Source organism: Calypte anna, chromosome Z, assembly GCF_003957555.1.
Source record: "Calypte anna isolate BGI_N300 chromosome Z, bCalAnn1_v1.p, whole genome shotgun sequence".
In the NCBI taxonomy this organism is placed as follows: Eukaryota; Metazoa; Chordata; class Aves; order Apodiformes; family Trochilidae; genus Calypte; species Calypte anna.
This window is the reverse complement of record NC_044274.1, coordinates 42,703,489-42,716,921: the sequence shown is the minus strand read 5'-3', so window position 1 is coordinate 42,716,921 and position 13,433 is coordinate 42,703,489. Positions and strand designations below refer to the sequence as shown.

Sequence of the window (13,433 nt, the reverse complement as noted above, 5' to 3'; positions counted from 1 at the left end):
TGTTAATATTTCTTTTGGGGAAAGCACAGTGCAGGAAGAAAAGCAGGCAGTCATGTGCTGGGTTTCCCAATGGAACTTGCAAAGGTTCACGCTATAGAAATTACCTGATGCTTTTGCCAGAGTATCAGATCCAGATAGATAGATAATGAGTCTTTATATTAAACTCCATTCTGAAGGAAAAAAGCGTATCTTGGGGAAATATTAATTTTGCATAATATGGACTTTACATAAAGAATTACACATGGCTGTATAAGGCGAGGATTATTAGAAGTCTGAAAAATCAGAAAAATACCCACATTCTTTAGTGCTGAATATTGCACAATAGTGTAGAATTCCTCTTGGAGTTGCTGATGTCTGTGTTGTGTTGTTGTTGCTGTTTATAAATTACCACAGGAGCCACCAGCTGTCATCATATAAATTTTATTGGCACTCTGTAGATATTAAATCAGCATGCTAAAATCAAGCCATGTGCAGTGACAGCTGATGCTCTGTTATGGAGAGCACATGCAAGAGAGGTATGCACTCTGCCTCCTGTGATTCTTACTGCTCACAAGCTCCTTACTTCATGAGGCTGTTTTCCAGAATTCATTTTAATCCCAATTGTACCCCTTGATTGCTGTGCAGGAGGGGCACTGTCTGTGCACAGATTTACCTCCGGGGTTGAAAAATCAGTCTTCTCAGCAGTACTCATCTTTCTGAGTCCTTCTAAACCGTGCAGTTTGTTGCTGCCACTTCTTTTCTGCAGCACTTTTGCATTGCTCTCTTCCTTGTAAACTTTGCAGACATACATACTCGTTAGCTCTGCAATGGGAGCAGATTTCTTCATGTCATGAAGGAAGATCCACCTCATGAAACTGGAGATCTATGTTAATGATATGCTATGCTGAAACAATCTGCCCTGGCCCAGGTGTTTTCATGGTCACAATGTCACATATTGAGGATCAGGCAATAGATGTTAGTAAAGGAAAATGTCTTGGGATTTGCTTTCTCTCTGACCTTGTAATGAGAAAAATCAAAGTCAAGATATGTTTTCCAATCTAGCTATTCTGGTAGCAGGCATGATGAAATTTCTGATTCCCAAGCCCAGACAGGTTTGCTTGGTGGCTAAGCTAGACCAGGCTGTAGTCTCATTTAGGGACTTATTTTTTACCTGAGGCACTTGAGGAGCTTGAGGAGCTCTGCTCAGGTAACATCCAGCTGTAGATGCCCCAGCATTAGTTCTTTCAACCTCTTCATCCATGAGTTGCTGTCTGAAGTCCAGGTAGGGCAAACGAATGCTTGATTTGTTCCCCATCTATTGCAACTTCAGCACTGGATTAAGTTGAGATCCTACCTTGTTCAAAACAGCATCTTAGGTACATGTCTGCTGTGTTTAAACGCCCCGAATACAGGTAGCAGCCACCAGAACATGAGACTAAGTGCTGGTAATAGCATTATCCAAAACCAGGAAACAAAAATGCCTCAGAAGAGGCTTTAGAGAAACCCAAGTCTTGTCCTGAAGACTACTACTACTACTACTTGTTGTTGTTATTATTAATAATAATCTTTATAATAACAATTTATTTTATATATTATATAATAATACAGCTTTGGGCCCATTTTTAGTTTTTCAAGTTCAAGTGCATGTAGCCGGTGCCATGGGGCACAAGGCACTGTAAACAGGATTATTTTATTCTTGGTGTGGACAATTTTTTTATATTCTTGCAGTGGACCAACTACAGAGTCTTCTCACCCCCATTCTTTCTCATCCGAGTGGAGGGAGTGTGCACTACTGTAAGGGAAATTTTTCAGGGGAGCTGAAGTTGGTGGAGTATCTACATACCAGATATTCTAGGAGATAGGTTTAGCAAAACAGCATATGCAAAGCATTTATTATTCAGTATCAATGCTTCCTGTTTTCACTGATAAGCTGCCCGAGGGAGGACTGAAGTAGCCCTAACTCCACACTTCTGCACATGCTCCACTCTGCACAGCACACACTTGCAGACATAGAATCATTCAGGCTGGAAAAGGCCTGTAAGATCATCCAGTCTAGCTTGAACCTAACTTCCCTAACCTAGCTCTACCTGCTCACTGCTAAACCATGTCCATAAGCACTGCAGCTGGCTGTTAGCTGGCAATAAGGTTAGCTGGGAATAGTTCATAAACTGTGAACAAAGAGCCAAGCACAGCATGAAATGCAACTTCAGAGGCTTTTTCTCTGCAATATATCATTACACCAAATTCTATAAGAGCCTGTAGCATTTAGTGTAATTACAAGCATTAAACTGGTTGCTTAAAATCCTTATTTCTAAAATAGCCTTTACTGAAGATTTGTTTTGCTTAAGCAATTAGAATAAACAGCACTTCTCTGTTATTTTCAAGGTAAGGCACAACCATTTGGAAAAGAGTGTGCAGGTAAAATAAAGTGGCAGAGCATACAAATTCCACTTGGGATTGACCAGACTTTTCAGAGACCTTGTTCTTACACAATTTATCTTATAGTTACCTATCTATATCTTATCTTACAGAAACTTACTTAGAAGTTTGCAAAAGTGCTCTGAAATAGATCATATTAGCAACAATATCTCTGTAAGTATAATTACACTGAAAAAGCTTATACAAAACATGCGACCTGTGGGTGGGCACAACTACATATAAATCTTGCAGGTTTAACATCATGACTCAGAGCAACCATATAGCAATATGGATCACACCCGTCAACTTTCTGACTCACATCATTATACCAACAGAGGCCATCAGAATTGTACTGAGAGAACAAAATCCTGTTAGCCCCTGGACACAATTCACTCCTAATATGGCATTTTTAAAGGCTGAAAAATCTGATCCAATTAACACATTCTTGATTTTGCAGAATACTGTGCTAATTACGTGCAACCAGTTATTGCTGGGTTAATTAAACATTCATCCAAAAAAATCTACAGCACTAATCTAATTAGCAATTACTACAGCTGTCATTACCTCTTTTCACCTACTTTTAAGCTGTGGAAATTCACACTGAGAATCTGGTCCTGCAAACTCCTTAGATGAATAGCTTTGAGTGCAATAATGCTTCAGCGCACAGAAGGAGCTTGAAACATTAGGCTGAATACTTTACAGTCCACAGTATAGCTTCAGTTCTGCCGTCCTTATGTGCAGAAATCACAGTTTAGCAGTCAGTCATGTCAAACTTATGAGATTGAAAGATTTTTCTTTCTAATTGACTTGTGACTTTATGTGAAGTGTATATAGGTCCTACTTTCAAGTGGTTCTCTGCGGTTATGAAACATAAAGCATATTTGCATTTAAGAAAAAAAAGAATATGCTGGCAAACATACATATTCACAAAACTATAAAACATCAGTGGTTAGAAGCCTCAGAAGATTCAGCTTTTCCAGATTAAAAAATAAAGCTGTGAATAAGGAGGGGGAAAATAATAATTTGATGGTTGGTGTGCTTTTCTTCCTTAGGCTTAATTAAAAATGAACACTAATAAGCACACACAGTAACTCACAATGGCTTGATAGGTGCTGAGAAGCTTTGAATCTTGCAGTAAGGCAGGGAGTTGTTGCTTAGCTTTTCTACTTGCATCCAGTGTCTTTTAACAAAGCACAAGTCATTAGGGCTGACTGTGCAATTGGACATGCTGAGTGAGGAGGAATCTCTACCAAAAAAAGCATGAGCCATAAGAAGTTTCTTCATTCTCTGAAAATTTATGGTTGCTAGCTGGTGCTACTCTGCCTGCTAAAAGGGTTTTTTTTCTTTCTTTGGTCATAACCTGAGGCCATTCATGCTCAATGCAGCCCAAGATGTGAAGGTAATTTCTGAATCTGGGTGCTAGTTCATTGCATCAGTGTCCTATGAGTATTGATCAGCCTTATAAAGCTAGAATAAATAAAAACTAGTATTTCCTGTATTGCATTCAGTAGAGGGTATTGCATTCAATATAGAGATAAGACCTTGACAGCTTATTACTTGGAATGACTTACATCATACCATAACATACAAACAGCCGTACACAGTTTGTACATGAGCCCTCACTGTAAAAGCGTAGAGAGAGTGCTTTGGTCTTTTAGTATACAATTTTTATTCTGGAAAAACAGGTTTATACATAAGAAAAGATGACCATACACTAATATCCGGTTTACTCACTTCAGGTGACTGACCTGCAGAAGCAAACAGCTGTTGCAGCGGTTCAGATCCACTATCATAACATCATTCAGATAAATTTTTAGTAAATATTAAATATTTTGATCCTCGCACTCCAAAACCATGCTGCACATATTTTTTATCAGTTGTAAAGACATTTGTGATCACAGTACAGTTCAAATACAAGGAATCACTTATCCAAGCTTTGAACTGACCAGCTATATCAGTGCTGACTTCCAATACCCAAAAAAGAAGAGCTGTGAATGGTTTAATAACAGGATTCCAGATTCTGAGAGTTTGGCAATAGCAAGCTGCACAAATTCCCAGAGGACTGAGGGAGCTGGGTTAGAGATAGGCTGAAATCGAGCTGCTGGATCTGTGTCTGGTGTGCCAGGTCTGCAGGACAAATCCAGGAGCAGCAGCTGGGGAGAGCAGGGAAGGTAGCAGTTAGTTCATTTACAGCCACCGGTGCTGTGTTGGCTACCACGAGACTCAGGCCTTTCCTAACAGAGTTTTCTCATCTGTTTCTATAGAGCTATACAGGTATTGCCATGCCAATAAAATCCAATGATTTTTTATCACATGAATGCCTTTTCTGCCTTGGTTTAAGTGTTGAGAACATTACTTAAACTTTATCTTTGTGTCACTGACAATGTTAAAATTCCTCAGACTGGAACACATGCCTTGTCTTTCCACAAATTTAAATAATAATCATAACAATCCATTAATTTGGATTTTTCTGTTTTCTGTATAGCAATTCTCTTTTTTTTTCTCCTTTTGCTATGTAACACCATAAAAAACTCACACAGAGAAAATGTAGGCACATAGGAGGAGAGTAACTGCTTTTTAAGGCAAAGTATCCTTTTTAACCACTGTCTGTGTAAATTGTGAGGTATATTAGTTTTCATGGGGAACTGAACTGCAGCTGGGAGTGATCAGAGTCAGAGCTCTCTATCTGCCTTCTGTCCGCTTATATTTTGTGCTGTCTGACCACTCTCATGATGTAAAAGTAGACCTGTTTTTGCAAGGACTCTTCCTTGCAAAGGAAGAGCCTCATCTGTGTTGCCCATGGAGATAAACTGGCAGTTCCCACAAGCAAAGGCAACATGAACCAGACAATGAATTAGGGTTTTGCATAGATAAATCATGCTAGTTCATCAGCTGTTGTTTAATAGCATCCTATAAGCTGTAATATGGAGGGTGTAAATTTTTTTTAAAGGTTTCCTTTGTTAAAGTAACAACTCTACACAGAAGCCTTCTAATCTCAGCTCTGTTTCTTTAATGGCTTCAATGAGACATCTAATACATATTAGGTAGTTATTGTTGAAGCAGAAAAAGAGTTCAAGTAAAAAGTCTTTCTCTTTAATAACTTCGTGTACTAGTGCAATACAAGCTTTAGTTCTTTGGTTGTTTGTTGGTTTTTGGTTTTGTTTTTTTTCATTGGCAAATTCTTGTGATCAGGAGGTAGGAGATACTTTGCACAGGTTAATTGTGTTCCTGTATACTTGCATGTATGTCTGACAGTAGAGATGCAGTTGCAGGGTCTGTCATCTTTTGAGTCTCACATTTACATTCTTCTACGATCATGACTTCTTTGACCACTGGGACAGAACTGGTGCAGTTGAGATCCAAGCGCTTCATGGAGAACTTGCTGGGCAAGCAGTGCAAACAAAAGGTATAAAGACGATCTTCTGGACCAGGAACATGGAAGGAACTGCATTTGCCAAAACACAGATTATTCTGTACCATCACCTTCTCACAGCTCTCATGAGTGACACTCTGAAACAGAAAGCAGTTTGAAGCTCCTGATGCATGAAGACAAAAAAAAAAACAACCCAAACCAAACAAAAAAACAACCCAAATAGTGTATTTTTTCTTCTTAGAACATTTACTTTGAACAAGTATATTTTTTATATCAAGGAAGTGGCAAAACTTAACAGCTTTTAAAAACAAACTTTACTGCTTCTATGGACGATTCTTAGATTCAAAAGCAAAGACACAATCATAGCCTTTGTGAGCTGTGGTTTGTCATATTTACCTTTTGATTGCTTTTAGACTTCTACATTTCTGACAGTCTTACTCACTGTGGAGGACTTAAAACATCATTTTTAATGGCCTAATGTTGTTCTGTATAAACCACAAGCTAGACTCAACTGTAATCTGAAGATCTGTCTCCATGTGGAAGAGGCATAATGTAACTTAGCAGTTTTTTAAAAAGGAAAGTCTTAGAAATGCAATGGAAGTTCTGTAGTCACTTGATCTGCAGAAGTAACAATTCCTGGTGTCACCTCCTAAGTCATTAACAGCTAGACTGAATGTATGGCATTTATATTGTCATAGCTGCAACCATCCTGGAGAAGGCTTTGCATAATACATGACAAAAACAATACAGTTTTTTAGGCCACATTTACATGTGTCTGCTAGTGAAATAAATATAGTTACAGATGTGAAAAAACATGCTCCTTGATGGGCTGTGATTATAGTAACACTGGTGATAGACATTACCTTATGATGAATACAGCACTTTTATATATATTATTTGCTTGTCTTCATGTTATGCTATGACATACTGGCTTAACCTGTGCATGGGACAATTTACCAGTTCTCCAGCATTCTTAGCTCAGAATTAGATGCATCCATCTGTCTTCTGATTAATACAGCAGAAAGGAATCCCTGCATAGCTATAAGAAAACAACCAGCTTATCCAGAAAACACTTGGACTAGGAGTCTTTTTGTATATACAAATACGTGTCTATGTAGATACATGTGTATATATAGATAATTCATGTATGGAAACTCTTTAGATGAATATTCATTAAATAGATAATTACCAAGCACTGCCGCATTTGCTCAGGCTAGGTCAGAATATTTTTGCATGAAAAGAATAAATAACTATGGAAATTGAAAGTGTGGCTCTCCTGTGCTGCAGTTTAGCAGCCTGCCTCATCAGACTAAACTTTTTGAGCCTCTTTCACTGTGTTTTTCAACTGATTATCGTGTGTGAGCATTCTAAAGTGACCCTATGATTTAACAAATTAATTAAGCCATGTGTCTTTAGGTGCTGATTGCAAGGGCAGAGGAAAGGACACATTTATTGATTTTTTACACCTGTTCTTACCTGGGAAAAAGGCAGGGTTCTACAGCTTTCTTGGTGCATCTCATTGGTCTTGATTGGCAGGACAACTTCTTCTGATGCTGAATTTTTCTTTAACATGAAGTGGTCCCAAAATTTCTTGGCATCTTTTCTATAGGGAGTTTCAGCCTCCCTCCTGCTGGAGTACTGAAAAGGAGAGAAGCTTTCCACAGGAGGGGTCTGTCTGGGTGCTGCCCAGGTTCTCAGGTCTTGGTCTGCGTGGAGTTCTGCACTGGGAAGGATGAATCTGGACGTTTTTTTCTCCCTTTGCTGCTCACTTTCAGATGCTGTCTGTGGAATTGCTACAAAAAAGCTTGGTTCTCCCACGGTTTCCTCAACACCCCTTGGTTCTCCCCCTACCAGCTCACGAAAACTCTGACTTTGAAGCAGATTTTTGTCCAGGTAGAGATAGTGCTGAAATGGCCTTCTGGTTTTCCTTTGTGCTGAATCTCCGTGTGACTCTGTGGCCCCAAGACATAAGAGCACTAGCAGCTGAAGGAGAAGCAGTGACATGATCCTGTGAAGTGCAACCCTGTGGACCTGCTGCTATTGTAGTGAACGTAATGTGCTAGCTTTATACAAAAGCCTGGTGTCAGCTTATGGCTGCTCTCTGTGTGCAGAGGAAGGCAGGCCTCAGGGGAGACCCTGATGTGGCTAATTGCATTCATTTGCTGTAGATTACAATTATGATAGGGGAACTTCTGCTAATGAAACTTTGCTCTCAATTTGGATTATGTGTATTAGAAGTTCCTATCTGAAATCTAGTAACTCAGGATGGAGTGGGGGACAGAAGGGGTCAACAGGAGGAAAAGTTTACATAAGCTGTCTACTTGAGGCCTAGGAATTAAGGAAACACTTAAGGTTGTGTATTAGCATGTTCAATGTGCTCCTCATTGTTTATTTTGACTTTCCATTCCACAAAGCCAGAGACTTTCAAAACAGGGAGTGTTATTTCATCACCACAGAAAAATGCAAGCTGATTAAAGTTTGATAGAACATGACAGAGACACATTGAGTCAGCCCATGTTTTCAAAAGCTGAGTTTGATTTTTGTCTTTATGATTTGGGTTAAGATCTAAGGCCTGCAGTAGCACCACTGCAAACTGGCAGACTGATGCTCACACTTCCAGAGGAATCTGGGAGACAGTGCTAGCCTTTGCTTCACCTCTTTTGCAGCAGGTTTGCAGCTGCTGGAGTTCAGATGTATCACTTGCCCAGAATAAAAAGTCCCAGGGTGTAGAAACTCTGCCCTCCAGATTCTCAAAGATAAATTAATACTGCTATGTCCTGTTCAGGAACCAAAGCCAATACAGCATCCCGCAAACCTGTTGAAAAATCCCAAGGATTTAAGCAAAACATAATAGAACTGACATATTTTTTTATTCTAGACATTAATATCTCAAAAGAAATATCTAAAGATTACAGAAACTGGAGGTTTCTTTTACAAAATTATCATGGTATGCAGCAAGTAAGGAAAAAAAAAGTTGATAGAATCTCATAAAGAGGAAGGTTTTGGGAGAAGGAGAAGGTCTTCTCAATAATAAATACAAATTGTATTTATTTGATCTTAATCTGAAAATACTAAAAGGAAATTCTGCTTCAGATAATTTGCCATTTACATATTCTGATGTCTACACACTCCTGTTTCTTCCAGAAAGTCTATCATAGACTCTTGAGTTTGTAGCTAGTCTGTTCACTAGTCTTGAAAACCTGTGTAGTCTGTACTACACGTATGGAGCTCTTTGACTTTTATTTCTGGGGAATTAGTTTATTGCCTGTTAATAAAAGTAAACTAACTGCCTAGCAACATCCTTGTGAAACTCTGACTTGTAGTTTTAGCACAAAGCTAGTGGAGATCTAGAGCTTTTCCATAATGTATAATTCACTTGAGTTAAAATTTGTTCTAATCTTGAGATCCATCCTGAGTCAGAAGTGCATAGAGCTCTGGCAAGAATAGAGTTCACACACCATGAGAGTGTATTGTGCCTTGACCTCAGTGGGATGATCTCATTAAAGGAAACACAGCAGTCAAGCACAAGCTTTATTGCTTTGTAATTTCAGTCAAGAGCAATTTAATTCTACTAGTTGTTTAGTGCCTTCTTGAAGTGTCAAGTGTGCCCTAGGAGGGCGGATTTTTCCACAATAACCACTAGTGAAATCATAGAAAATACTGACATCTGCAACAAGACCGACTCTGCGGTGTGCCAGCAAAAAGTCATTGCATAATATTTACACAAACATGTGCATTAAGGTGGAGCAACAATGAGGCAAGAGGATTAACTTGAGGGTAAACTGTTCATTAAGTAGCCTAGAAGTGCAACATGAATCCTCACCTCCTATCTCTATTGGCAAACACATTGAACTGAAGTGTTGACCTTTGGAATTAAAATTCCTTGTATCAGGTGCATGTTGGTACTAGTCATACAAAGTTATTCAGCAAAGATAAGAACATTACATTTTCTTTAGTTGCTTGGAGAGTAAGAAGACTGGGCTTATACTCAGGCCTGTACATTATATTGACACAGATCTGACGTATTTGGAAATGTTTTTCCAACATCAGATTTGACTGTTTGAAGCAACACAGCTTTTTGCAGCTCCTTGCTTCAGGATTTAGTAATATAATGCTAACTTAAACCGTTAAGAGATAATTCTTTCTGGATTAGAGCAACACAGTAGATTTGTTCTTCTGTTTGCTTTTTTCTGAGTCAGCCATGTTCCGCTTCCTTTGCTGGGAAGTGCCTTTTCATTAAGTCTAGACCTCTGGTATCACAGCTCCTCCTGTTTAAAAGTTCCAGCTGTGGTCTTGACCCTGCAATGTCTGCATGCATTCACATAAGCAAAATTACATGTATGTTTGCAGACTTGAAAATTAAGTCCAAAAAAGGCCAAATTTGCTTCCTGTCAAAAGCTGCTAACAAAATCCAACCTTCAAGATAAAAGAAAAAAGGCTTTAAGTCTCAGTTAAGATTCACCCCAGTCTGCCCAGAATTAGAGAAACAGATGCATATGTGTGAAAGTGTATGCTGTCCTTCTTATCTGATGTGGCTGAAGCATGCATTGTAGTTCTGCTGGTGGGTTCTCTTCTTTGAATTAAGAGCATGGACAAGATCCTTTTATTACTGCTGTGTATGGAGGGCTCTTTCTGCAGCTCTTCACAAAGGATAAACCATGTTGCAAGCAGCAATTATAGTGTGAATGGTTTAAGGATGTCTCTGTCAATGGACAGATAAAAATTAAGTAAATGATACTGCTGAAATGATGAGCATGCACAGACTTTCATTTGAACTAAACTGGCATAGGTTATTGGTGCAGTTAAAATACTAACAAGGAATGTATAAAAACCTTAGTATTGACATCTATGTTTTGGCATTTCTGTTAAGCTGCTAGTGCTATGCTTGTAGTGCAATGTTACTGAAAAACCCTGTTCAAGATCAGGATTCACTCATGGTACGTAGCTTTCCATACTGTAACATAGAGCAAGAAAATAAGCCTGCCTTCAGATGTAACCTACAAACCTACAAAATAGTATTTACAAAATGGTAAGAAAGAAAGGCTGCGGCAAAGCCATTGCAGCAAGTCACTCCTCAAGTCACCCTGCAACCCAAAGGCAGCAAACAGAGTTCTTTCTCCTACTCAAACCAGTTCCAGATTTTCTTGGATGGTTTTACCTACAGTCTGCTTATAGCCAAACACAGCATGCCAGTTCTGGTTCTGCTGGGTCAGTCTAATTCTGTTCCTTCATGCCTACAACAGTAAGCTGTGACTGCTTTCAAAGAGACAAAGTTGGTAATAAATGAGACCTAGTGCATATGAGCACAGTTTGTTCTATATTTACACATGGTCTAAACCTGTTTTCGAGTCAGCTGCCTGTATAACTGCATAGGTAGCAGATCTATGCTCAGCCTCTCAGCTCAGCCAGGAGCCTGTCTACATTGTGGGAAGGCATCCCAGCTCAGTCACTGAGTTTGAAGAATTATTCTGATATTAAAAATTTAAAATACTAACTATTTATAAGTCTCTTTGTGGTGGCATCACCTGCATAGACTAATAATTAACAACAGAGATTGGATCGGGCACATTATCATTATGTTCCAAATACAGCTAATCTCAGTTTTCTACAAAAAGCAATGCTTTGTCTTTTATAAAAACTTGTTTTCCTGCCTGATTACCCTTTCATATAAGCATAGCACATGATTTCACTGTATTTTGGTTGTTAAATCTTGGGGATAAAAGCACTGGTGTCCTTCAAGCAGGCTTTGATTTGCCTCCATAGTAGCAATTTGTACAGGACATTGTTTTCACTGGAAGTAGTCGCCCTGAATGTTTGCCCATCCTTTTAAAATTGTCAGATTTATAGCTGACAAGTGCTATGCAAATGCAAAGTGGTATTTTTCATTTGTTTCAGAGCTGTAGTTTATCAGTGATTATGGACATAAACTGAGCAATTAGTTACACTGCCAGTTGATGCCTAAAAATAATTCTTAGGCAGTGCTTGAATTATTTGCCTTCTGTTGAGCTAAATAGTCCCATCATAACATGATTGATGATTAAATCATTAAAATAGATTTTATATATTACAGTCCAATTCAATATCCTATAATTTGCAAAACACATTCCATGTAGACAAACTTGTATCCAGATACATCTTTTACAGAACCCATATGAAGACCTCAGAACTAGTGGATTAGCACTATGTAGTTTATTCTCCAATTATTGCACTTACCAAAGAAAGCCATCTGTGGTCTTTGTTTTACTGAGTTTTGGGGAAACAGATCACATACAGACCTCATGGGAAAGTTATAATTATGCAAGCAAGCAGCTTCTTAGAAGGTACAATATGAAAGAACGGATAATGCATCTCTTTAGTTTTGTGTCTTCAACCTTAGATATTATGATATTATATGCTAGATATCATGAATTGTCCCGTTTGCTACTCTGTTTTGAGTCCTCTGTTGCACTATTTCTTTTTTCACTCACTTATAACCTCCTGCTCACAATCATCTCTTTCTTCTTCCTGTGCCATAGCACAAAATGCTACCAAAATGTAGGTGCACTTGAAAACATTAACTTGTGTGTCCAGTGGGAATGGGATAAATATTCTCCTGTGTGAATTGGCCCATGTTTCCATGGCTGTAGGTATGAACACATGATGCAGAGGATGGATTTCTGTCTATTGTAATTCTCAGGCTGGTGTATTTTGCACAGACATCTACCTCCTGAAGCAACTCCTTCATGTGACTGGCATATACATACTGCCTAACTGAGAGTATACCTAATTACAGATCCAGCCTGAGGAGCTATGTTGGTTATGGGCTTGATTGCTTCATCCTGTTACTCTGTAGGACAATGATCCAGGGAAGAAAGGGTTTGGGCAAAGAGGTATTTCAGTACTCCAGAAGGCACATCTTTCTTAGATTGCCGTGAATAATTTGAGAGAGGAGTGGTAATTTACTTGAAAGTTTGTTAACACCAAGAAAATGTTTGTAGCATAATCTGAGGAAGAAGATGCAGATTTTTCTTTCATTAAAGTAAAAATATATTTATGCTGATACGAAAATGCCATCTATATGAATAAAATTATATTATTTTCCTTACTGTGCTTGTATCCAGTACTTCTACTTAGTCCAGAGACCTACTTAGCTCCTATTCATCTGGATTTCTTCTGACTGAAAAAAACCCACCATCTCAACACTATAGAAATGAACGGACAAACACTGTTGTGTTTATGCCTTCTAGCCTTCTTTTTTTCTGGAGACATGTAAAACCCACCTGGGTGCATTTCTGTATGACCTACACAAGGTGATCCTGCCCAGGTAGGGTGGTTATATCTGATGACTTTTTAAGGTCCCTTGCAAGTCCTAACATTCTGTTATTCTGTGTTATTCTGTGAACCTTATGCTGCTTGTGTACTGATGCAGAGGATAGTAGTTAGGTGATGGAACCAGAGCAGCAGAGTTCTCCCCATTACAAGCAGCACAACTTCTGAAAGTGTAATAAGTGAGGACAACTGACATCTGCATCTCTTTGGCAAAGATGACTGAAGTGACTGAGGGACAATGACCATTTTTCACATTCTCATTTAAATCAAAGATCATATTAAAATTCAGTTTTAGGGACTGACAGTAATTCTTTGCCTTGAATATCTTAATGCAGATCTGTCACTTTTCTTAAAT

General features: G+C 38.7%; 1 protein-coding gene across 1 annotated transcript; it reads right to left on the bottom strand.

Annotated features, from left to right (window-relative positions):
- Positions 1 to 5,613: 5,613 nt before the first annotated feature.
- CER1 (cerberus 1, DAN family BMP antagonist) lies at positions 5,614 to 7,774 on the bottom strand. Its single transcript, XM_008496247.1, has 2 exons — positions 7,247 to 7,774; positions 5,614 to 5,907 (listed from the first exon to the last, which is right to left on the bottom strand). The coding sequence occupies exons 1-2, from the start codon at positions 7,772 to 7,774 to the stop codon at positions 5,614 to 5,616; spliced, it is 822 nt and encodes a 273-aa protein (XP_008494469.1).
- Positions 7,775 to 13,433: the final 5,659 nt, after the last annotated feature.

Coding starts and splice junctions, on each gene's coding strand:
- CER1 (XM_008496247.1), bottom strand. CDS start 7,774: ATGTCACTGCTTCTCCTTCAGCTGCTAGTGCTCTTATGTCTTGGGGCC. Junction 5,908..7,246: donor GAACCCTGCCTTTTTCCCAG/GTAAGAACAGGT, acceptor TTTCTGTTTCAG/AGTGTCACTCATGAGAGCTG.